The following is a 24,313-nucleotide window of genomic DNA, read 5'->3' as shown; positions in this document are numbered from 1 at the left end:
CCTAAACATTCACTCCCTCCAGCACCAGAGCACAGTGACAGTAGCGTGCATCATCTACAAGATACACTGCAGCAACTCGCCAAGCCTCCTTTGACAGCACCTTCCAAACCGGTGACCTCTACCACCTAGAAGGACAAGGGCAGCAGGTGCGTGGTAACACCACTACCTGAAAGTTCTCCTCCAAGCCACACACCACCCTGACTTGGAACTATATCGCTGTTCCTTCACTGTCACTGGGTCAAAATCCTGGAACTCCCTTCCTAACACTGCTGTGGGTGTATATACACCACATGGACTGCAGCGTTTCAAGAAGGCAGCTCACCACCACCTTAAGGGCAATTAGGGATGGGCAGTAAATGCTGGCTTTGCCAGCGATGCCCACATTCCATGATAGAATTAAGGAATCATTTGATGTTTATATGATGTGTTTAAAAAATATATATATATCTCTTCAGAGAAAACTATCAGAAGTTACAGAAGAAGAATGGTTGAGTATTCCTGAAGTTGGGGATGCCCGTAACAAACGTCAGCGAAATCCTCGCTATGAGAAACTGACGCCTGTACCAGATAGTTTCTTTGCCAAACATTTACAAACTGGAGAACAACACACATCTGTGGATCCCAGACAAACGGTCAGTATTACTGCATGTAAATATCACTGAAATATTCCGTTGAACTAGTATATTCAAAGCTAAATAATCTTGGGGTCGGGGTGCTGGGGGAAATAAATTTATTGGCTAATATTGTGACCTCATTACTGATTATTCTTGCATATTTTAGTTAGGTTTTTAGTGTAAACAAATGTTATCACACAAATATGGAGATGGGTCATTGTTCTACAGTTGTTACAACAGATATGAGCCATATAAAATTACCTATTCGATCTAGCATTGAAATATGTCAATGGGTAGACTGAGTTTTATTATAGTGTTGAATTATGTTTGAGTGAACATGGGATTGGTGCTGTACATGTGTATTGGAGCCCCATTAAAACTAAAAGAAAAAACATGCAAAAAATAGCACAGATCCTGGCTAATGGGAAAATACGAAGAGTAGCAAAGGGTGACAAAGTAGATGGCAAGAGCTACAAAAGGGAGTATGAAAAGAAACTTTCAAGGGGTATCAGCATCAACACAAAGTTTTATAATTACACTAGGAGAAAGAGGGTGATCAGAAGCAATGTGTGCCCCTTAAACTGATAACGGCAATGTAGTCAATGATGAGGAAATAGAGGGCATGCTGAATAATTACTTCACATCAGTGTTTACAGTAGAAGAGGAGGCCAGCATGCCAGACATCCTAATGAAACTTCTTAGTGAATCAGGGACAGGACTCAACAAAATTATTGTAAGCAGGATAACAGCACTGGAGAAATTAATGACACTAAAGAGTATATATCCCCAGGGCCAGATGGTTTCCATTCTAGGGTTTTAAAGAAAGTAGGTGAGAATATTGTAAATCTCCTAACTATAATCTTTCAAAGTTTTTTCATTTCAAGAGCCATCCCTTTTAGATTGGAAAAGTGCACATGTCACCTTTCTATTTAAGATTTGTGAAGGGTAGGTCATGCCTGATGAACCTGATTGAATTTTTTGAAGAGGTGACTGAAGTAGTAGACGGGTGAATGTCTATGGATGTTACTGGGCGGCACAGTGGCGCAGTGGTTAGCACCGCAGCCTCACAGCTCCAGGGACCTGGGTTCAATTCTGGATACTGCCTGTGCGGAGTTTGCAAGTTCTCCCTGTGTCTGCGTGGGTTTCACCCGGGTGCTCCGGTTTCCTCCCATATGCCAAAGACTTGCAGTTTGATAGGTTAATTGGCCGTTATAAATTGCCCCTAGTATCGGTAGGTGGTAGGGAAATATGTAGGGACAGGTGGGGATGTGATAGGAATATGGGATTAGTGTAGGATTAGTATAAATGGGTGGTTGATGGTCGGCACAGACTCGGTGGGCCGAAGGGCCTGTTTCAGTGCTGTATCTCTAAACTAAACTAAACTACTTATATGGATTGACTACCAGAATGCATTTGATAAAGTCCTCATGAGAGGCTGTTGGCTAAAGATGAAGCTCATGGAGCTGAAGTAAAATTATTGACCTGGTTATTAGGAAATTGGCTGAGCAGAAGGAGACAGAAAGTAGAGATAATGGGCAGGTACTCTAATTGACAGAATGTGACTAGTGGTGTCCTACAAGGATCTGTATTGGGGCCTCAACTTTTAACTGTATTCATTGACGACTTAGATGATTGGATAGAAAGCCACATATCCAATCTTGCAATGACACAAATATAGGCGATCTTGCAAGCAGTGTAGTTGGAAGCGTAAAATTACAAAGATATGTTAACAGATTAAGTGAATGGGCAAAACTATGGCAAATAGATTTCAGTGTAGGCAAATGTCAGGTCATCCACGTTGGACTTCAGAAGGATAAAACAGGGTACTTTCTAAATGGTGAAAAGCTAGAAGCAGTGAAGGTGCAAAGAGATTTGAGGGTCCAGGTACACAGATCATTTAAAATGTCATGAACAGGTACAGAAAATAATCAAAAAGGCTAATGAAATGCAGGCCTTTATTCCAGAGGACTAGGGGGTAGAAGTCATGCTTCAACTATACAAAGGCCTGGTTAGATCACATCTAGAGTACTGCTAGCAGTTCTGGGCACCCACAACTTAGGAAGGGTACATTGACCTTGGAAGGAGTGCAGCATAGATTTACTAGAATGATAGCTGGACTCCAAGGGTTAATCCACGAGGAGAGGTTCCACAAATTAGGGTTGCTTTCCCTGGAATTTAGAAGGCTAAGGGGTGATTTGATCAAAGTTTTCAAGATATTAAGGGGAACAGATGGGGTAGATAGAGAGAAACTATTTCTGTTAGTTGGGGAGTCTAGGACTAGGGGGGCATAGTCTAAAAATAAGAGCCAGGCCTTTCAGGAGTGGAGTTAAGAAACACTGCAAAGTATGGTAGAAGTTTGGAGCTGTTGTCCACAAATGGCAATTGATTATGATCAATTGTTATTTTTAAAACTTGAGATTGCTAACAAAAAAACTAAGATATTAAGGGATATGGAGTAAAGGCAAGCTGTATGGAGTTAGGTCATGATCTCATTGAGTGGGGGGGAAACAGGCTTGAGGGGCTAAATGACCAACTGACTGTTCCTATGTTCCAGTGTAAAGAAAAATGGCAAGATAAGCAACAGAGATAAACTTTGTGGAAAAATAAATCCAGAATAAAATGACTTCATCATTCAACATCAAAAAAGCATCAGAAGGAAAATTGTCTGAGTACATATGCATATACTGCAGATTTGGAGGCCATATATGTGCAATAGGACCCAATAACAAGAGAAAAACAGGTGATCAAGCCCAGCATAAGGGAAAATTTTGCAAGAAAAGCAGAATTTAAGCTCCAGGCTGATGTGAGAGGCGCAAGCTTGTGGAGGGAATTGTTGCAGACATTTTTAAGTGCAAGAAAGATAGTTCTATGGGCAAGTTTAATAACTTGATGTGATAATTATTTGATATATTTACATGGGGTTTGAACTTGCAATCTTAGAGTGCTACTACGCAATCAAGCTCGCAATGCATTGGATATAAATTAGGTAATAGGTACAAAATAAATAAAAACGCTTGTGTGGTTGGTGAGAGAAAAGTCCAATGTTGGGATTTATTTTTCCTCTCCTGTATTTATCCTGTTTTCTGACTGGTTGGTATAGTTATGTAGTTTATATTTAATATGTTTGTTTGATTTTGTTTGCTGAGACCCAGTTCTGCTCACTGACAGATAAGAAGACATTGAGGCTTTGGAGGCAGTTCATAAAGGGGCAAAGAGACTGAGCCCTAGTGTCAATAGATTGAGACTATGATGAAAGATTTGAGCTTCTTGAGCTTTTCAATCTTGAAACGAGGTGATCTTTGAGACATAACAAATGGTGCATACAAAAATGTGTCAAATCTGGCACACTGCAAAGTGAACTGTAACAAAGTAAGAGGCACTGATTTAAATTCTTAAAGCACAACCTTGAGACATGTTTTTTGCACTGATCAATACATGGGATAGACTTTTATTCTTTCATCATGGGATGTGGGCGTTGCTGGCCAGACCAGCATTTATTGCCCATCCCTAATTGTCCTTCAGTGGCTTGCTAGACCATTTCAGAGGGCAGTTAAGAGTCAGCCACTTTGCTGTGGATCTGGAGTCACATGTAGCCCAGACCAGGTAAGGAGGGCAGATTTCCTTCCCTGAAGTGAACTAGATGGGTTTTTACGACAATCGATAGTTTCACCATTACTGATACTAGCTTTCAATTCCAGATTTTTTAAATAATTAATTGAATTTAAATTCCATCAGCTGCTGTGGTGGGATTAGGATTACTAGTCCAGTGACATTATCTTTACGCCACTGTCTCCTGCTTCTGGGTTGGGTAGCAATGGTGAAAACCCTGGAATAATTCAATTAGTTGGATGCTGTGATGGAGAGTCACAGGCTATTGCTGAATGGTTTGAATAGCTTTTCTTGTCCCGAACAATTTTTTAGATGAAAAATGCAGTGCTGGGTCATCTTGTGGTTTATGTGTTTAGTATTGTAGTTTTGCACAGTGACCACAGTCTCTAATAATTATCCAGTGCAGCTGAATGAAGTCGATTTCATCCATATGACAATTTGCTCATTTTGTTTCATACTCTTGACGCTTATGCTGTGAGACCGTAGCAACTAAAAAGCTGACCTGTCATTAGCTGAAATAACATTCTTCATAATTTAGTACTCAGCACAGTATAGTGACATAAATTACCTAATGACATTTACTTTGAGATAAGTAAGGACCTGTGGTTGAAAAATGTGTTATGAATGTATGCACCTCCCTAAATTGCCTTTGGATAAAAATCCTTAAGTGAACTGTACAGACACCATGGAACCCCATGTACTATGTACTATTGATGCTTGAGCAATCACTTCTTTTAAAAAAAAAATGCATTATTACTTGCTTGACCCCTTTTAGAGCGTTGAATCTACTGCACAAGTTAAATGGTTTGCAGTGAATACTGAACATATTGGCAGTGCTTTTGGTATGGAGGACTTCTACATAGGTTGAGAACCTGAATACCAAAATAATATATATTTTTATTCTCCCAAGAAAGTAAAAGGATTTCAGTGGTGAGGTTTCTATTTTCTTCAACAGTCCCACCTTTATAAAGAAAGAGACTTAAATTGCAACTTATCGCCTAGAAAATTGGATGCATCCATTTTTGGGATGCAATAGGCACAAGGGTACATTCCCTACAGCTAAATGGTGAAGCCCTTCTTCCCCCCCCCCCTCCCCCCCCCCCCCCCCCCCGGGCACTCCCCGCCACGATATTGGCCTTCTGGCCTCATTTCCATGCAGCTGGCAAGTTGTGGAGATTGAGAGAGCCTGTTTTTGAATATCAGGCCGCTGACAGCCTGCTGGTAAGTGAGAAAACGGGACTGGCTGGCTTGGGAGGTACCGGGGGAGCGGCGGTGGCCCATCTTCTTAGAATATGAGGTTCGGTGAACCACTTTCATGCAAGTGCATTTTATAAATTTGCCTTGTTTGTTGGTTTTCCTGAGTGCAAACCAAACTTGTGTGCATTTACGAATGCGGTGGGTGGCACACTTGGGTCATGATGAGCATGTGCCTTCTGCCCGTCCTATTGGGGGCTCAGAGGGTAGTTTGGTTCCCAAAAAGCAGATGCTATTTAGCCAGATTCTCCGCCTTCGCCGCACCACCGAATAAAAATGGATGGCCAGTTAATCTGTTTTGGTGGTACATTACATAAATAGGAGTAGGCCAATTTGGTCCCTTGAGCCTGCTCTGCCAATTCAATAAGATCATGGCTGATCTGATTGTGGCCTCAACTCCACTTTCCTGCCTGCCCCATAATCCTTGACTCCCTTGTAGATCAAAAATCTGTCTGGTGTTTCTTAAGTGAGGAATGTTGATTAGGACACAGCAAATTCCCTTGTTATCTTTGAATAGTATTGAATCTTTAATGTTTTCTTGAATAAAAGGAATACACTGTTAGGGGCTGGTTTATTTTCTTGTCTGAAGCATGACATCCCCGCCAATATAAGACCAGCTCACTACTGCAGCTAAATGTAAATATAGATTATGTCCTCAAGTCTGAGACTGCTGCCAATTGAGTCAAGTTGGTTTATCAGTTTATTCATATATTGATGGTATTTAGTTTTCTGTCTTGTTTGCACTATGCACTTTTTGCATATGGACTGCTGCAGTTTCCCCACCACCTTCTCAAGGGCAACAAGGGATGCGCAGTAACTGCCAGTCTTGCCAGTGATGCCCATATCCCAAAAATGAATTTAACAAAATTCATATAAAGTGCAAAAGTATATTTAGACCTATTAGAGTTTACTTGAATGTGCATCTTAGTGTAACAATTCTGATTTTTTTCTGTAATTTTACTTTAACCACCAGATGGCAGTGTAAGTTTTTGCATCTTTGGCGTCTGGCAATTAGTTGTATTAGTTGTAATTGTCAATGGAACTTACAGCAGCATGTCATTTACAACAAGATGTACCTGTTGATTATCTGCAATGTGTGGGATGTCTGGCAATCTGCAAAGTACACTCAGGTATATAAATGCTGTACAAATACTTAAATTTAGATACATGACATCTGCTAATGGCTGGTTTGATTAACTGCAGGACATGCAACAATTATTTTGATTAGCATTGATAACTTGTCAACAATAACAGATGTGAATAAACCAGTAATGTGTAAATTTTACGGGTATAATATTTGGGTCATTTGAATAACTCCGTTTGGCTCAATTGGCAGTACTGCTGTAACCAGGCAGCATTGGGTTTAAGGCCACAGCAAGACTTAAGCAGGTAAATTAAGGCTGGCACTTCAGTGTAGTACTGAGGGAGTGTTGCATTTTTGGAGCTGCTGTCTTTTGAATGAGGCACTAAACCAAGATCATGTTGGCTTGGTATATATAAATATCTCATGCAACTATCTGAAAAAGAGAAGTGTTCTCCCAATATTTTGACCTACATTTGTTCCTCAACCTGCATCACCAAAAGGATTACAAATTAGCTGGTCGTTAATTTTACTTGATTGTGGCATATTGGTGTGCACAGCTGACTGCCATATTTGCCTGCATAGTGGTTCAGAAGTCATTAATAGCATGTTAAGCGCTTTCATGGGTCTCAAGATGTGATAAAGCATCATATAAATATATGGTCGTCCTTCAGCTGAGCGAATGGGGTGTGTGTTGTTCAAATAAGCAATGTTGCCATGTGCTTAACAACATTTTATCTCCACGAATGGTTTGATATTCAAAGGGCAGTCTTGTCAGTGAGTTGCTGAACTTCAAGTGTGCTTCCAACTTTGAGCTGGATATTTTTCAGTTTAAAAATAGTTAATTGAAATTAAATCCAATGGCCTGAAATGGGATAATATATATTAAAGCTAATTTTATTTTGTTCTTTATTTGTTTTCAGTAGAAAAAATAATTTGGGCATAATTTGTACAGAAAGGATCTGATTTCTAATTACAATGCAGTATTCATGTAATCCAGTGCAGAGTTTAATGAGTGATTGATGTTTTAATTGTAGCAATTTTCTGGCTTGGCATCGCCTTACCCTGGTGGCTTGAATACACCATACCCAGGTGGAATGACGCCTGGTCTTATGACACCTGGATCAGGAGAGTTGGACATGAGAAAAATTGGTCAAGCCCGAAACACGTTGATGGACATGAGACTGAGCCAAGTAGGTGAATGGCAATATGGTTAATGGAGTTATCAAATATACTGTGTAAAAAAGAAGACACTTCTTTGGCAAGATTAATTTAGTACTAAGAATTTACCTGGATTATTGAATATAATCATGCAGTCCAAAATTTTTTTTTCTTCTTTTTCACACTGGGCAACATAAATGTAATTGTTCTCTTTCTTTAAGGTATCTGATTCTGTCAGTGGACAAACTGTTGTTGACCCTAAAGGCTATTTGACTGACTTGAACTCTATGATCCCAACACATGGTGGAGATATTAAGTAAGTGACTAGTAATCGGAGTTGAAACAACTTGAAGTGTAATGAAATTTCTCTTGTAGCTGGCCGCATACATTGTATGCAAGAGTTCAAATGGTTTACATGAATAACTGTGCTTTATACTCAATGGCAATGTTTTCCATTTAATATTTGTGTACAAAGTAACCGTTTGTTACTGTACAAGAAAAATATTGTGTTGATTGGGTTTATTTCCTGCCCTTTTGGAAAGAAGAAAGATTTCAGTCTAGAAGGGAAATTGAATTGAGTGACTAACAGATTTTGGGTTGAAAGATTTTTTTTTACATTGACTTATGATGAACATATAAACCTGAAAAAAAATATTACTTCATCGGGACCTTGTGTCTTACCTTTGAGCATCATGAGAAACCCAATGCAACCCATTGTGATTTGAGACTTGAAGCTCCTGCTATTGTGACTTTTCCTTTAGAATGCAGTTCTATTTCTCATTTTGAAACCAGCACAGCAAAAGCATTGGCTTATTCTGAGCACCTGCTAGTATTCTTTTTCCACTCCACCCACCTGAATAAAACAAAAGGCGTTTGGGAATTAAAGTCAACAATAAAGAACAAGATTGAAGATATTCCAGTTAAGAGCTTTGAGAAGAAAATAAAAATAATAGTAACAGTAGTAAAAAAAAACTATATTTGGAGGTAAAGGGTTTTAATAATAAGGGCTGAAACACTTCTTTAGCACTTGCCTTATGAAATAACAACTGGCATTACATTTTCTGATTATGGCTGGATAGGAAATTCAGGACAAACACAAATGGAGCAATTTTTGAATGACTTTTTTGCTGCTTCAAAATTGGCTGTGTCTTATTTACTCAAAATTTTTATCACTACTTTTACAGATAAATGATTACTGCACAAGTGGACACTGTAACCAGAAGTGTAAATTTTTCATGATTACCTTATATGTGTGCTGCTTTGTCAAATAGTGTTTAAGGGTTTTCAACAATATATGTTTACAGTTAAATATTATCTTTGAACAGTGACATTAAAAAAGCCAGATTACTACTTAAGTCAGTACGTGAGACCAACCCTCATCATCCTCCAGCATGGATTGCATCTGCAAGGCTTGAGGAAGTAACAGGCAAACTGCAGGTGGCCAGGAATCTAATTATGAAAGGAACGGAGATGTGCCCTAAGGTAATCGATATTTTCAGTTGGCTTGGTATTGTGCATTGAATGTGCTTTTCACTTGAGTATTTCATTTGACAAAGGCTTTATTCCATTTTGTTTTATCTGATTGTATTTCATTGTGTTTTATATATATATATATATATATATATATATATATATACACAATGTGCTTAAATCTCAATAGCTTTTTTGTGTTGGTTGTGTCAAAAAGTTGCAATATCTTTCTGTAATTTGATAGGTCACTAATTTCATTGATTCACAAAACCTTGTTCTGCTAGAGGCTCAGCTGAAGATGCGCATCCTGGTTTCTCTATTTAAACTCTCCCTTACTAGGGCTTTTGCAATTTGTGGAAATATGATGTGGCGAGAACAGAGATCTGGCTCAAAGAAGGGCAGGACTGAGTTTTTAATATTTCTGGATACAAGGTATTCAGGAAAGATAGGAAAGGGAAAAAATGGGGAGCGGTGGCGGTATTGATTAAGGAGAGCATTGCAGTGCTGGAGAAAAAGGATGTCCCAGAGGGGTCGAGGACAGAATCAACTTGGCTAGAGCTAAGGAACAAAAAAGATGCGGTTACATTGTTCTGTGTTGTCTATCGGTCACCAGCTAGTGGGAAGGACTTGGAGGAACAAGTTTGCAAAGAAATTACAGAGAGGTGTAAAGTTACAGGGTAGCTATAATGGAGGACTTTAATTATCCAAACATAGTCTGGGATGATAGTGTAAAGGGCAGTGAGGGGCAAGCGTTCCTAGAGTGTGTTCAGGAAAATTTTCTACAACAGTATGTTGCTAGTCCAATGAGAAAGGAGGCACTGCTAGACCTGGTTCTTGGGAATAAGGTGGGCCAAGTGGATCAAGTATCAGTAAGGCAGCATTTAGGGGGTATTGCTCATTGTATCATAAGGTTTAGGCTGACTATGGAAAAGGACAAAGAGCAATCCAGGGTAATGGACTGGGGGAAGGCCAACTTCAATGGGGTAAGAATGGAGCTGGGGCGAATAAATTGGAGTCAAATGCTGGCAGGAAAACCGGTAGATGAACAATGGGCTACCTTCAAAAAAAGAGATAGATCAGGCACAGTTAAGGTATGTTCCCTCGAAGGGGAAAAGTAGGGCAAACAAATCCAGAGCTCCCTGGATGACAAAAGAGGTAGGGAGCAAGTTAAAGAAGATAAAGTGTGCTTATGGCAGATACCAGGTAGAAAATACTAATGAGTACCAGGCTGAATATAGAAGGTCCAGAAGGGAAGTGAAAAAGCAAATAAGGGAAGCAAAGAGAGAGCATGAAAAGAGACTGGCAGCTAGCATGAAAGAAAATTGCCAAGTTTTCTATAGACATGTAAATAGTAAAAGGGTGGTAAAAGGAGGAGTGGGGCCGATTAGGGACCAGAAAAAGGATTTGCACATGGAGGCAGGGGGCATAGCTGAGGTACTAAATGAATACTTTGCATCTGTCCTTACCAAGGAAGAAGCTGCAACCGAGGCAATGTAGAAAGAGGAGGTATGTCAGACACTAGAGGGGTTTAAAATTGATAAAGAGGAAGTATTAGATAGGCTGTGTTAAAGTGGGTAAAGAACCAGGACCAGATGAGAAGCATCCAAGGGTACTGAGGGAAGTGAGGGTGGAAATCGCAGAGGCACTGGCCATAACTTTTCAGTCTTCTTTAGACTTGGGCGTTGTGCCAGAGCACTGGAGAATTGCAAACGTTACACCCTTGTTCAAAAAAGGGTGTAAAGATAAGCTCTAACTACAGGCCAGTCAGTTTAACTTCGGTGGTGGGAAAACATCTAGAAAAAATAATAGGGGACAAAATCAATAGTCACATGGACAAATGCGAGTTAATTAAGGAAAGCCAACATGGATTTCTTAAGGGAAAATCATGGTTAACTAACTTCAAAAAACTCCAAGCTGGAGTTTTTTGAAGAGGTAACAGAGGGTTGATGAGGACAATGCTGTTGATGTGGTGTACATGGACTTTCAAAAGGCGTTTGATACAGTGCCACACAACAGACTTGTGAGCAAACTTGTAGCTCATGGAATAAAAGGGACAGTAGCAACATGGGTACAAAATTGGCTGAGTGACAGGAAACAAAGAGTAGTGGTTAATGGATGTTTTTTGGGCTGGAGGACGATTTGTAGTGGAGTTCCCCAGGGATCAGTGTTGGGACCTTTGCTTTTCCTGATTATATATTAATGATCTAGACCTTGATGTACAGGGCACCATTTCAGAGTTTGCAGATGATACGAAACGTGGAAGCATTGTGATCTGTGAGGAGGATACTGTAGAACCTCAAAAGGACATAGATAAGTCTGGAATGGGCAGACAGGTGGCAGATGAAATTCAATGCGGAGAAATGCGAAGTGATTCATTTTGGTAGGAAGAACATAGAGAGGCAATATAAAATAAAAGGTGCAATTCAAAAGGGGGTGCAGGAGCAGAGGGACCTAGGCATATATGTGCATAAGTCATTGAAGGTGGCAGGACAGGTTGAGAGAGCGGTTAATAAAGCATACAGTACCCTGGGCTTTATTAATAGGGGCATAGAGTGCAAGAGCAAGGAAGTCATGTTGAACTTGTATAAGACACTAGTTCGGCCTCAGCTGGAGTATTGCGTCCAGTTCTGGGCACCAAACTTTAGGAAAGACGTGAGGGCGTTGGAGAGAGTACAAAAAAAGATTCTTGAGAATGGTTCCAGGGATTTCCGTTATGAAGATAGATTGGAGAAGTTGGGACTGATTTCCTTGGAGAAGAGGAGGCTGAGAGGTTATTTGATAGCTTCAAAATCATGAGGGGTCTGGACAGAGTAGAGAGAAACTGTTCCCACTCGTGAAAGGATCGCAAATGAGAGGACACAGATTTAAAGTATTTGGTAAGAAGCAAAAGTGACATGAGGAAAAACTTTTTCATGCAGCGAGTGGTAAAGGTCTGGAATGCACTGCTTGAGAACATGGTGGAGGCAGGCTCAATTGAAGCATTCATAAGGGCATTAGACAGTTATGTGAAAAGGAAGAATGTGCAGGGTTACAGGGAGAAGGCGGGGGAATGGAACTGAGGGAATTGCTCTTTGAGAGTCCTTGTGGACACGGGCCGAATGGCCGCCTCCTGCACTGTTAACGATTCTGTGAGGTTCCTTTAGCACCTTCAATGCTACTGGCATCTTGTATTGCGGAGGAGCAAACTGTTAACAAGACTGCATATTGCCTGTGTTTTTTTTTTAGATTTTTGCTGGAACTCGTGCAGTTTATTTCTCCTCTTTTCCTTGCAGCGATCTCTGTTGAAATCAGAGCCAGTTTTATGCTGATGGTGCTGATTTTACCAATCATGACAACTTGCACTTATGCAGCATCTTTAACTTAGCTAAACATTCTAAGGTGCCTCACAAAAGGGAAGAGAAGTAGACTGAGAGCAGGCGTTAGGAGAGGTTATAAAGACTTTGTTGGAGAGGTTTGAAGATGGAGCTGGAGGGGATATAGCATGGTGTAGGTTTAGGAAGAGAATTCCAGAGCACTGGGCCATGATAGCTAAAAGCTCTGCCACTAACAAATTGGAGGAAGGAGTTGCACTAGTGTAAAACAAACAAAAGTTAGAGATGGGAATGATCCTTCACTGTTGCTCTCACATCATAGGCCCAGAAAATTGAATAGTAGAGTTGCATCAGGATTTCTGCCACACACAAGTGAACACGTTTTGGTTCTGAAATTTTACTGAGAAATGGATTGTTGCAACGTTCATTCATTGCACTAACTTCCACTGAACAGATTGGCTGACAGTTGCTGCCCATATCATTAACTAGGTCCAAATTAGCCTCTGTCACTACAGTACCCCAGGTATTTGTGATTGGTTAGCATGAACAAAGAGCTTTATGTATGTATAAATTGTTCCTAGTTGAGGGAGTGGGGAAGTTAAATGCCTTTCCCACAAAGAGGAGATGCACAATGCAAGGAGCTACATTTAAACTAGTTATTGCTGAAAATAGAGACATATAGTCGAAGTTTTTCGTCTTGCACTCATCAAGACAATCGCAAGAATAACGAATGTAATGGAAAACAACTTGTACTACATGAGAAGAGAGTGCTGATTGGTTGGCAAGTGAACTCATTGGTAGAGGCGTTCTCTTACGTTAGTTATTCTTGCGATTGTTCTGATGAGTGCAAGACGAAAAGCTTCGACAACATGGGCTAAATTTTACGCCGTCCCAGTGGGTCGGATGATGGCTTAAAATTGAGCGGGAGGCCTACCCGCCCCGCTCCCGTCTCCAGTCAACATTATGGCAGTCGGGCAGGGTGGGCCTGCCTGCACGCCCGAGGCCGATCAAGGCCCTTAAGTGGCCATGGCAGTCGGGCACAGGGTGCCCGAGGGAGGGCCGCCCCTGCCCCTCAACCCGCCCTGGGACCCAAGACTCTCCCCTCCCCCCAAACGACCACTCCCGCCTCACCAGGGAAGGACCGATCTCCCTGTTGAGGCATGCCCAACTTACCTTTCTCCTGGCTCCATCTGGTTGGCTGGGCTACTAAGAGCTGCCGGCCCGCTGATTGAGGCGGGACTTCCTCCCTCAAGAGGGTGGAAGTCCCGCCTCGGGGCAGTTAAAGCCTGGGGACCCGTAAAATACGGGACGGATCCCCGGGCTAGGCGGAAATGGGCTCGCCACCGACGTAAAAGTCGGTGGCGAATTCCCATCTGCCTGAGGTAAAATCCAGCCCTATGTCTCTATTTTCAGCAATACTCAAGTTCTGTGCTACTAAACGACTATTAAATTAGTTAACTATTGGAAGAACCTGAAATACAATATACTATACTAATTAGAAAATTAAAGGAGTGACTTTGGGCTCATGCAATTATTAAATAAATGGTTAAAGAATAATTGCCTTGTTTTAGTCCACTTGGCATAAGTACTTTGAATTTATTTTCTAATTGCCATTCTGGGAAGCACTTTGACATGTTTTTCTATGTTAAAGGTGTTATATAAATGCAAGCTATTGTAAAGGCTTATACAGATACACCATTATGGTTGGTTCAGGGTTTTGAAAATTGCTGATTGTCAGTAAAGGCAATTATAGTCTTTAAGATAGTCTAAACTTCATAAAATTTAACCAAAGTTAGTCTGTTCTTTCAGCAAATTGCATTGTGTATTTCTAGAGCGAAGATGTTTGGTTGGAAGCAGCCCGACTGCAGCCTGGTGACACAGCTAAAGCAGTGGTAGCAAATGCTGTCCGACACTTGCCACAGTCTGTTCGCATATACATACGTGCTGCAGAATTGGAAACGGACATTAGAGCCAAGAAACGAGTTTTGAGGAAAGGTGAGTACCATGTTTACAGTTAATCATTTTGGTCTATGCAGCTGTACTTTTAATGCAAAACCACCAAACAACTGAGTCGGCAGCACTTTATCTTTGAGATGCAGTTTAAGCAACCAGGAGGGGCAGGCAGAAAGTTTGTCAGGGTCCTATGCAAAATAAATAGTCAGCTTCAACCCATTTCTTAATGGGTGTCATTCCCCAGAACAAAGGCACTAAATAGCCGGTTTCAGCTGAAGGTCAAAAGGATGTCTGTTGGGGGAATTGGAAAAATTTGCACTGGTACTGTAGGTCAATGAGAAGAAAAATGGGCAATGTGTGTAAAGGGTGGCCAATCTGTTGCCTGTTTTGCGACCCACCCCTCCCCTCCATCAAAGTTGAATTTGTATTCCTGTCTATGTAAGGATAAAGAGAGTTTCTTGCTGAAAGAATATTACAAAGTTATTCATAGAAGTAAGCCATTGACAATACTCTAAATCCTACATCTATACACAATGATGAAGTATATTTCTAGTAAAATTTTAACTGCTTTTATTTGTCACCTTTAATTCTGGCAACATTGATCCACTTTACATCACATTACAAATCTGATGGGCAGGCATTTTAAAATTTGTATTTTACTGCCAAACCGCTGGAACATTTTAATTTAGCTCGAAGAAACAAAAAAAAGAAAAAAAATCAGTCACCTGAATTGGCAAAACGGCATTTTCTGGGTTTTTAATCTGTGAATTGTGTCAATTCTTAGCACCCTATCCTCCTCCTTATTGTGGCAAATATCAATGATGTGATCGCAAAGCCAATTGGAACAGAATTTAACAATGTTTTCAAGGAATCTATATCTATATAAAGCTTTTGGATAATTGATTAAATTACTTAATTAAAAGCATGCAGGATGCTAGGTGTGCTGTGTTGTGGAGAATTCATGTTTTATTTTTCAGTTGAGGTACTCAACTTTTTGACTATTATTTCTTCCAAAGTTCAATTATTTACATTGTCCCCAAAATTAAGGATGTTCATTCTTTCTTTGAAATGGTGCATGGTTTATAATTTTGTGGTGATACATTCATGTAAAACTTTATTAGTGTTTTAACTTATAGCAATGCAATCATTTTCCATGCTCTTTGTATAGAACATCTTTGTTTTTTTTATGGAGGAGAGAGAATTCTTTTTGTAATATAGATTTTTATGTTGTGTTGTGTTTTTGAAATTAAACTGGTAGACGCATAACATACAAATACAGATATGAGAGGAAAGGCTTCTGAAAACTGACGTCTATCTTATTTCTTGTGTTTTGTGGGTTTAATTAACTTAAATTGCTCTAAGCGGTGATGACTGCTTCTGTTGTATCTCTTTTTTTAGTAAATTTGATCAGACAAAAATGTAGGCTTGCATTCTATTAGTTAAAATAGTATTTATTAAAATGTTATGCAATAACATAGGTATGTTCAACATTGTTTTTAAGACTAGAAGAAACATGAAAGAAAAGATTCAAAATTACTTTTAATTTTTAATGTTGGTTTTGGCTATATTTCACTTACCTTGTTACACTTGTTACCACTTACATTGTTTTTGACCTTGTTACAAGAGTGCTTCTATTTTTTGTAAAATATGTTTTTAAGGACTTGTAGCTGAATTATGGACATTGATTTATGTGGAAGTTTGATAGACATTGATTCATATGGAAGCTTGAAGAGATGCTGGAATTTTTTTTAAGGGAGGTCACCAGAAGGTTTTTGGACTGAGCTTGAAAACAAACAATTACTGGAAAGCATCTGTCTGCAGATAATTACCCAGCAGGAGTTGTTTTTGACTTGGGGAAAGATGTTTGCAGAGAGGTGACAGTTCAAGATTTATAGAGGTCAGGGGGCTTGCTCTCTTGTGACATTGTTTATGGTTTCACTTTGGACCATGAGTTGGTATATGGAAAATGGTTTTAAAAAGACAGTCGAAGTGTAAACTGCATGGGAGAGAGTTGGTTTTTGCCTGCCAAGGAAACCCAGCTCATCTTTCTCTCCCTTTGAAAGAAATCCTGCATGTCCAGTGCGTCAGTTCTCTTTCCTCCTGTATTTGAAGAAACCCTGTGTATCGAATGTGTGGGAACTGAAACCCCTGTTGCTGCATTTCTGCTGTAAGGCCTATCTGAAGCCCCTGTAGCTGCATTTCTTGGAAAACCTATCCAAACTGATCTTCAACATCACCTGGAAAGAACTGTTCTAGGAAGATCCTAGTGACAGCTGTCTATATGCATTTGGGATGCCAAACCAAAACAAAGGACTTCTTTCCATATCTTTTCTTTTCTTCAGGAATGAGCAAGTATTCAGCCTAAGTGTTTTTTTGAGTCCTGAAACCAAAATCCCTTTTATTTTTCCTGTGTGCGTGCCCGCACGCGCGTATGAGGGAGAGAGATGGGGTTAGGTGGTTGGAAGAAGGTCAACCAGAAGGTAGTGCAGTTGGATTACCTAAAATTCTGTTGCAGTTGAGGCAGCTTGAACTTGACAAAGTAAAAGAAATGGAAACACTTGAGCTTCAACAGGAAAAAGAATTGGAAAAAAACTTGAGCTTGATAAAGAATTGCCATTGAAAAAACTTGCACTTGAGGAAAGAGAAGGAAAGAAATTCAAATTGAAAAAGATGGAACTAAGACAAAGGGGTGGTCCTGACTCCAACTCAGGACCCAGTGGAGAGCTGTTTAAATTTGTACAAGCCCTCCCTAAGTTTGAAGAAAGGGAAGTAGAGACATTTTTCATTTCTTTTGAAAAGATAGCCAAACAGATGAAGTGGCTAAAGGAAAGCTGGATGCTGCTTATGCAAAGCAGGTTGATGGGCAGAGCTCATGAAATTTATGCCATGCTTTCTGAGGCAGCTTCTACAGCTTGAGATGGCAAAAAAGGCTATACTCGCTGCGTATGAGTTAATCCCAGAATCTCCGCAGACTTCTATAGAATTTGAGGGTAAAGCAAATGAATTTTGATTGTTGGATACAGGCACTAAAGATGGAGGCTGCATATGAGAACCTTAGGGAACTAATTCTCTAATAAGTAATGAGCAAGTATTCAGCCCAAGTGTTTTCTTTTAAAAAAATTTTTGTAACAGCTCTAAAACCAAAATCCCTTTTATTTTTCCAGTTAACCAATGTATGTATGTGTGAGTATGAGGGGCTAAGGTTTTATAATCTGATAATTTTGTTGTTTATTAAAGAAACCTGGTTGGTGTGTTTTATTCTGGGGAAAAATAGAGTATATAATTGACTGTATCAGTAAGTTTTTTTTTTATTCGTTCCTGGGATCTGGGTGTTGTTGGCTAGGCCAGCATTTATTGGCTATCCCTAATTGCCCTTGAGAAGGTGGTGGCGAGCTACCTTTGTGAACCACTGAAGTCCATGTGGGGTAGGTACACCTACAGTGCTGTTAGGAAGGGAGTTCCAGGATTTTGACCTCGCGATACTGAAGGAATGGCAATATAGTTCCAAGTCAGGATAATGTGTGTCTTGGAGGGGAACTTGCATGTGGTGGTGTTCCCATGCATCTGCTGCCCTTGTCCTTCTAGTTGGTGGAGGTCGTGGGTTTGGAAGGTGCTGTCTAAGGAGCCTTGGTGCATTGCTGCAGTGCATCTTGCAGATGGTGCACACTGCTGCCACTGTGCATCAGTGGTGGAGGAAGTGAATGTTTGTGGATGGGGTGCCAATCAAGTGGGCTGTTTTGTCCTGGATGGTGTCAAGCTTCTAGAGTCGTGTTGGAGCTGCACCCATCCAGGCAAGTGGAGAGTATTCCATCACACTCCTGACTTGTGCCTTGTAGATGGTAAGTGGGAAAATTTAAATAGATGCTGTGACCTGTGGAGAAGTGGGTCTAGAATAAACAGTGCACTCCTCCCGCCTTGAGACAACCTTAAGAGCAGTTATTTTCTGATGTCGCTTGAAACTTGGTTTAAATATGCTTACGTGGTTTACATACTTGTTCTAATTTTGTGGCATAGAATTCATGGTGATAAAGAAATCATTGTTTGTAAAATAAAACTAAACCCTACAGTAAAGTTATTTATTCAATTGATTTCTTGCTGTATACTAGTTTATTTGATATTTATTGACCTTTGGGCATTGGTAGTTCTGTGGAAATTGTAATCTCCATCAGCCAGTTGGTTTATGATCGTGAAACAAACAATAAATAAAAAATCCATTTAAGTTTCGGAAATTGGTTTTCAGGTTTCAACTTTTATTGCAAATAATCCAATTGCTGCCTTGGCTGATGAAGAGATTTCCAAACGAGGAAACTTGCAGTTTCAGTGCACAAGGAAAGCATGATTTGTTTTCTGGAGGAATCAATTGCCGATTGTTCTAGAAATCTTCTAAGTGTAGATCTGACAATGCAATTAAATTTGAAAAGTAATTTACAGCATACTAGTTACTTTATTGTGCAAATTTTTTGGGGGAGTTTTTGTGGTATGTCTTGAGCCTCTATTCAAGACAAAACTGATAGTTGTCAACATTGTTTATATATATTTCGTACAACTAAAAAGAAAAAAAGTCCTTTCTCTTTACAAATACTGACTAATCTGTGTATCTTCAATTTTTATTATACCTATTTAGTATATGTATATAACATTACCCAGTAAAATAAATTGTTTGTTGTCTCCAGCCTTGGAACATGTGCCAAATTCAGTGCGTTTATGGAAAGCTGCAGTTGAATTGGAGGAACCTGAGGATGCACGGATTATGCTCAGTAGAGCTGTTGAATGCTGCCCTACAAGTGTTGAAGTAAGTATACAAGAATCAAGATTTTGTTTTTTAAAAAAAGCTAAAACAATTTTCTTTATATTGTATGTAGTGGGTCCCCCAAATTCAGGAGATATGGACTTTTTAAATATGTAAGTTCTAGAGTTGTGAATCAGTAGTTCAAATCTTTTTTCTCTTGTAGCTTTGGCTTGCTTTAGCAAGATTGGAAACCTATGAGAATGCTCGAAAAGTGCTCAACAAAGCAAGAGAAAACATTCCAACAGACAGGCATATTTGGATTACTGCAGCAAAGCTAGAAGAAGCTAATGGAAATACTCAGATGGTCGAAAAAATCATTGACAGAGCTATTACTTCTCTTAGAGCTAATGGAGTGGAAATTAATAGAGAACAGTGGATTCAGGTAATTACTCATGTTAGAGTGAGTACCAGACAGTCCTTTTCAATTGAGTTGAATCACCTGTTGAATTCTCTTAAGTCAAGTGAATCTGATATACTTGCAGTGTAGTTGACCTCAACTAAAAATTGATGGTCTGCTACCATTATATGTTTCTCATCATAACATGCAGCAAGCAAGTAGTGATCATAACATTTCAGGTGTTAGAAAGCTGAATGTGCGATGTTAAAGATGACACTTAAAAGCTAATAGTGCTCAAGGTGGTTAAGAGCAAATTCGTTCTCACACACTTTCCAGTATTTCACACGGGGACATGGTAGCATAGGAGCAGGAGTAAACCATTAAACCCTTCGAGCCTGCTCTGCCATTCTTGATCATGGCTGATGGTCTACCTCAAAGCTATATTCCCGCAATATCCCCATATCCCTTGATGTCATTAGCAACTAGAAGTCTAACGATCTCTGTCTTGAACTTACTCAGTGACTGTGCTTCCACCACCCTCTGGGGCAGAGAATTCAAAAGATCCACAACCTTCAGTGAAGAAGTTCCTCCTCATCTCAGTCCTAAATGGCTTGCCCTTTATTCTAAGATTTTGTCCTCTAGTCCTAGACCCCATAGCCAGGGGAAATATCCTTTCTGCATCTACCGTGTCTGTTCCTTTAAGAATTTTCTAAGTTTCTATGAGATCACCTCTCATTCTTCTAAACTCCAGAGACTACAGGCCCAGTCTCCTCAATCTCTCCTCATAGGACAATCCCACCATCCCAGGAACAGTCTGGTGAACCTCTGCTGCACTCCCTTTATGACAAGTATATCCTTCCTCAGGCAGGGGGACCAGACCTGCACACAGTATTCCAGGTGCAGCATCACCAATGCTCTATACAATTGAAGCATGACTTGTTTGCTCCTGTGCTCAAATCCTCTTGCGATAAAGGCTAACATACAGTTTGCCTTCTTAATTGCTTGCTGCACCTGCATGCTGGCTTTCAGTGACTTATGAACAAGACCACGTAGGTCCCTTTGGACATCAATACTTTCCAAACTCTTGCCATTTAAGAAATACTCTGCACCTCCATTCCTCCTACCAAAGTGGATAACTTCATACTTATCCACATTATATTCCATCTGTCATGTTCTTGCCCACTCACTCAGCCTGTCCAAATCCCCTTGAAGCCTCTTTGCATCCTCCTCACAACTTACATTCCCTCCTAGTTTTGTGTCATCTTCAAACTTGGAAATATTACATTTGGCCCCCACATCCAAATTATTGATATAGATTGTGAACAATTGGGGCCCAAGCACTGATCGTTGGGGTACCACACTGGTCACAGCCTGCCAACCTGAGAATGACCCATTTATTCCTACTCTCTGTTTTCTGCCTGTTAGCCAATCCTCAGTCTATGCTAGTATATTACCCCCAATCCCATGTGCTTTAATTTTGCTTAGTAACCTCCTATGGGACTTCATCAAAAGCCTTATGAAAGTACAAATACACCACATCCACTGGTTCCCCTTTATCCACTCTAGTAACATCCTCAAAAAACTCTACAAGTTTGTCAAAGATGATTTCCCCTTCATAAATCCATGTTGCCTGTGCCCAATCAGACCATTATTTTCTAAGTGTGCAGTAATTACATCCTTTTTAATAGATTCTAGTGTTTTCCCTACTACCAATGTCAGGCTAACGGGTCTGTAGTTCCCCATTTTCTCTCTCCCTCCTTTCTTAAACAGTGGGTTTACATTTGCAACCTTCGAATCTGCAGGCACAGTACAGAACTTATTGAATTTTGAAAGATGATTAACTCATTCACTATCTTTGTAGCCATCTCTTTCAACTCTGGGTCACAGGGATTTGTCAACTTTCAGTCCCATTAATTTCTCAAATACTACTTTTTTTTTACTAATCCCAATTTCTTTCAGTTCCTTATTCTCACTAGACCCTTGGATCTCAATTATTTCAAGGAGACTTCTTGTATCTTCCTCCGTGAAGACAGACAGAAAGTAATTATTTAGCTTCTCTGCCATTTCTCTATTTCCCATTGTAAATTCTCCTGTCTCTGCCTGTAATGGACCCGCATTTGCCTTTGCCAATTTTTTCCTTTTTACATATCTATAGAAGCTTTTACAATCCATATTTATATTTCTTGCTAGTTTATATTCTATTCTCTCGTTCTTTATCAATTTCTTGGTCCATCAAAAAGACACCACCAAATTTCACATGAATTTTTTTTAAATGAAGATATTTGTAATCTTATTTTAAGTCCTACCTTATGATTGAAATCCCTTTGTTCAGAATTTATCCATTGCTTTCCTTTAATGTCCTGTATACATCGTGGCTCCCAGGAACAAATTAACCTTTTACCAAAATATTCCTGTGTTTTAAATATTTTCGTGTATGCTGTCAAAAATTAAATTCAGGTTAAAAGTACAGAATCATTGCATTTGTTCTGTTCTGCCAAATCACAAATATTGTTTCATTGTTATAATAATCAAAGAACACCATCCCTTTGCAATGCACACAATTAACCGCAAGTGAATTGGTGAACTTGACTTTGTGGGTGACAGTGTGGTGGGGTTGGGGTGCTCTCTGTGCAGAGGTAATTTTCTAAGCATCATTTTGTTGTGCATAGTGATTGGAGGCTTGAATATGTACTCTATATTTAAAGCGTTAAATGTGTGGGTTGTAACTTTGCCGCTGGTATCCATTGGTAATTATTGCCTTATCACCTTGATTACAATTAAATGTTTTTTTTGGATGCTTGTTGTTGACTGGAATGCTTTGCGTTTGTCATGAGGTGGAGGTTGTAAAGAATGTGGTACTAACAGGGTCTTATGAAGAAATACTTCACACAAAAAATAACACCTATTAGTGCCTTATTGTGACCCACAAAGTGCTTTACTATGTTGGCCAATATGGCAGTCAAATTGCACCCAGCAGATTTGATTTGATTCTAAATAGTCAAACTGCTGCTGTCCTAACTCAAAGAGGAAGTGTGCCAGTGTGGTGAGTAGAGAAGTGTAAAGATGACTAACTTTGATTGCCTTCTCAGGCAGTTGTTTTTAGGTTGCATTTTGGAAACTGGCCAATTGTCCTATTCGGAAGTGTAACTTTTGAGGGGTCTCGTCCAACAACTTACATTTGTAAAAACTTGCTAAATGACCTTACAATGCTAGGCAAAATGGACCTGTACTGTAATTTGAAGCTAGTAAATTTTCATTGAACATACTTAATAAAGACATCCAAGTCTTGTCACTCCCTGGCAATTGCGTGCAAAACTGATTGGCGTGCTTTTAGATTTGGCTCACTGCTTCAGTCGATCAAAGACACATTTGATGGTTAAAATGTTTGCTTAGTGTCTGACTCAACAGTGAACTTCCTCCAGATGTTATGGCAGTCTTTGGATGTTTTGAGCATTAAAGTTTTTTTTTTTAATAACACATTTCCATGGTTCATTTTTAACTTTCTTTGGGTTGCTTTTTAATTTATACATCTAGTTCATTCATGTCTTATAACCATGCAGCTGTATTGTAAATTTTATGATTTATCATTATTGACAAATGTCATTGGCTTTATCAAGCCTAATTGACTTCCTGTCAACAATATATAAAATAGTTTGTACCATCCGAATTTGTAAATGATTTGGGGGAATTGTTTTGTGGTACCTGTACTAAAAACATAGCAATGTAATAGTATAAGCTCTGATAATCATAGGTGTGAAGTAGTAACCTCGATATTACAACTCTGTTAATATCAGCAACAGTATGTGTTTGTATGACATTCTTTGCCATTTTAGTGGAAACATTAACCTATTTGAAATAAATGGGTTACTGTCTATACAAATGGTGGATATTGGAGTGTTCTTTGCATAGGTTCGGTGCTAGTCTGTTAAAGTAATTTCTATGTTTGACCTATTTCATGATTTACTGATTTACTTTAGTATGCAAATACCCAGTTTTACTTGAATTAATTAGCTCTTGGGATGCAAGTGACACTAGCAAGGCAGTATTTAGTGACCAACCTAGTTGCCCTGAGGGCATTAAGAGTTAACCATCTTGTGTGGGGTTGAAGTTGCATGTAGACCAGACTGAGTGGGAGTGGCATGGCTCTTCCCAGAAGCTCATTGAATTTTGTAACAATCTGGCTGAATGAGTGGCCAAATTTTTTGATGCTAGCCCACAAATTACTAGATTTATTGAATTCATTTTCATAACTGGTGGGATCAGAGCTCATGGCATCTGGGTTTCTGGTTCAGTACCGTAACCACCTTTTTAATTTTTTCCAATTTTAGCAACATCAACTTGTATTTATATAGCACCTTTAACATAACAAAGCCTCCCAAGGCACTTGACAGGAGCATTTGTAAAGCAAAATTTGACTCCAAGCCACGTAAAGAGATTTTAGGGCAGATGATTAAGAGGTAGGTTTTAAGGAACTTCTTAAAGGAGGATAGAGAGGTGGAGAGATTTAGTGGGGGAAATTCATGAGCTTAGGGTCTTGACAGCTGAAGGCATGACCAGAAATGGTGGAACAATTAAAATCAAACATCTGAAGAGGCCAGAATTAGAGGAACACAAATATCGGTTTTGCAGCTGGAGGAGATTGCAGAGTTAGGGGGGGGCGAGGCTGTGGAGAGATTTGAAAATGAGAATTTTTTTTTAAATCGAGGCATTGTTTAACCTGTAGATCAGCGAGCC

The 24,313-nt window shown here is 39.6% G+C and overlaps 1 protein-coding gene across 1 annotated transcript in view; it reads left to right on the top strand.

Annotated features, from left to right (window-relative positions):
* The window catches only part of prpf6 (PRP6 pre-mRNA processing factor 6 homolog (S. cerevisiae)), a 99,543-nt gene that overhangs the window by 35,151 nt on the left and 40,079 nt on the right, over positions 1-24,313 (top strand). Inside the window, exons 5-11 of the mRNA XM_068048281.1 lie at positions 456-632; positions 7,596-7,751; positions 7,941-8,035; positions 9,045-9,201; positions 14,333-14,495; positions 19,127-19,245; positions 19,406-19,624. Of these exons, the coding sequence (XP_067904382.1) occupies positions 456-632; positions 7,596-7,751; positions 7,941-8,035; positions 9,045-9,201; positions 14,333-14,495; positions 19,127-19,245; positions 19,406-19,624 (1,086 nt within the window). The remainder of the gene's footprint in view (positions 1-455; positions 633-7,595; positions 7,752-7,940; positions 8,036-9,044; positions 9,202-14,332; positions 14,496-19,126; positions 19,246-19,405; positions 19,625-24,313) is intronic.

The sequence above is a fragment of the Heterodontus francisci genome, chromosome 16 (assembly GCF_036365525.1).
Source record: "Heterodontus francisci isolate sHetFra1 chromosome 16, sHetFra1.hap1, whole genome shotgun sequence".
Lineage (NCBI taxonomy): Eukaryota > Metazoa > Chordata > Chondrichthyes > Heterodontiformes > Heterodontidae > Heterodontus > Heterodontus francisci.
Note: the sequence above shows the minus strand (reverse complement) of the source record. Positions and strands in the feature narration are given on the sequence as shown.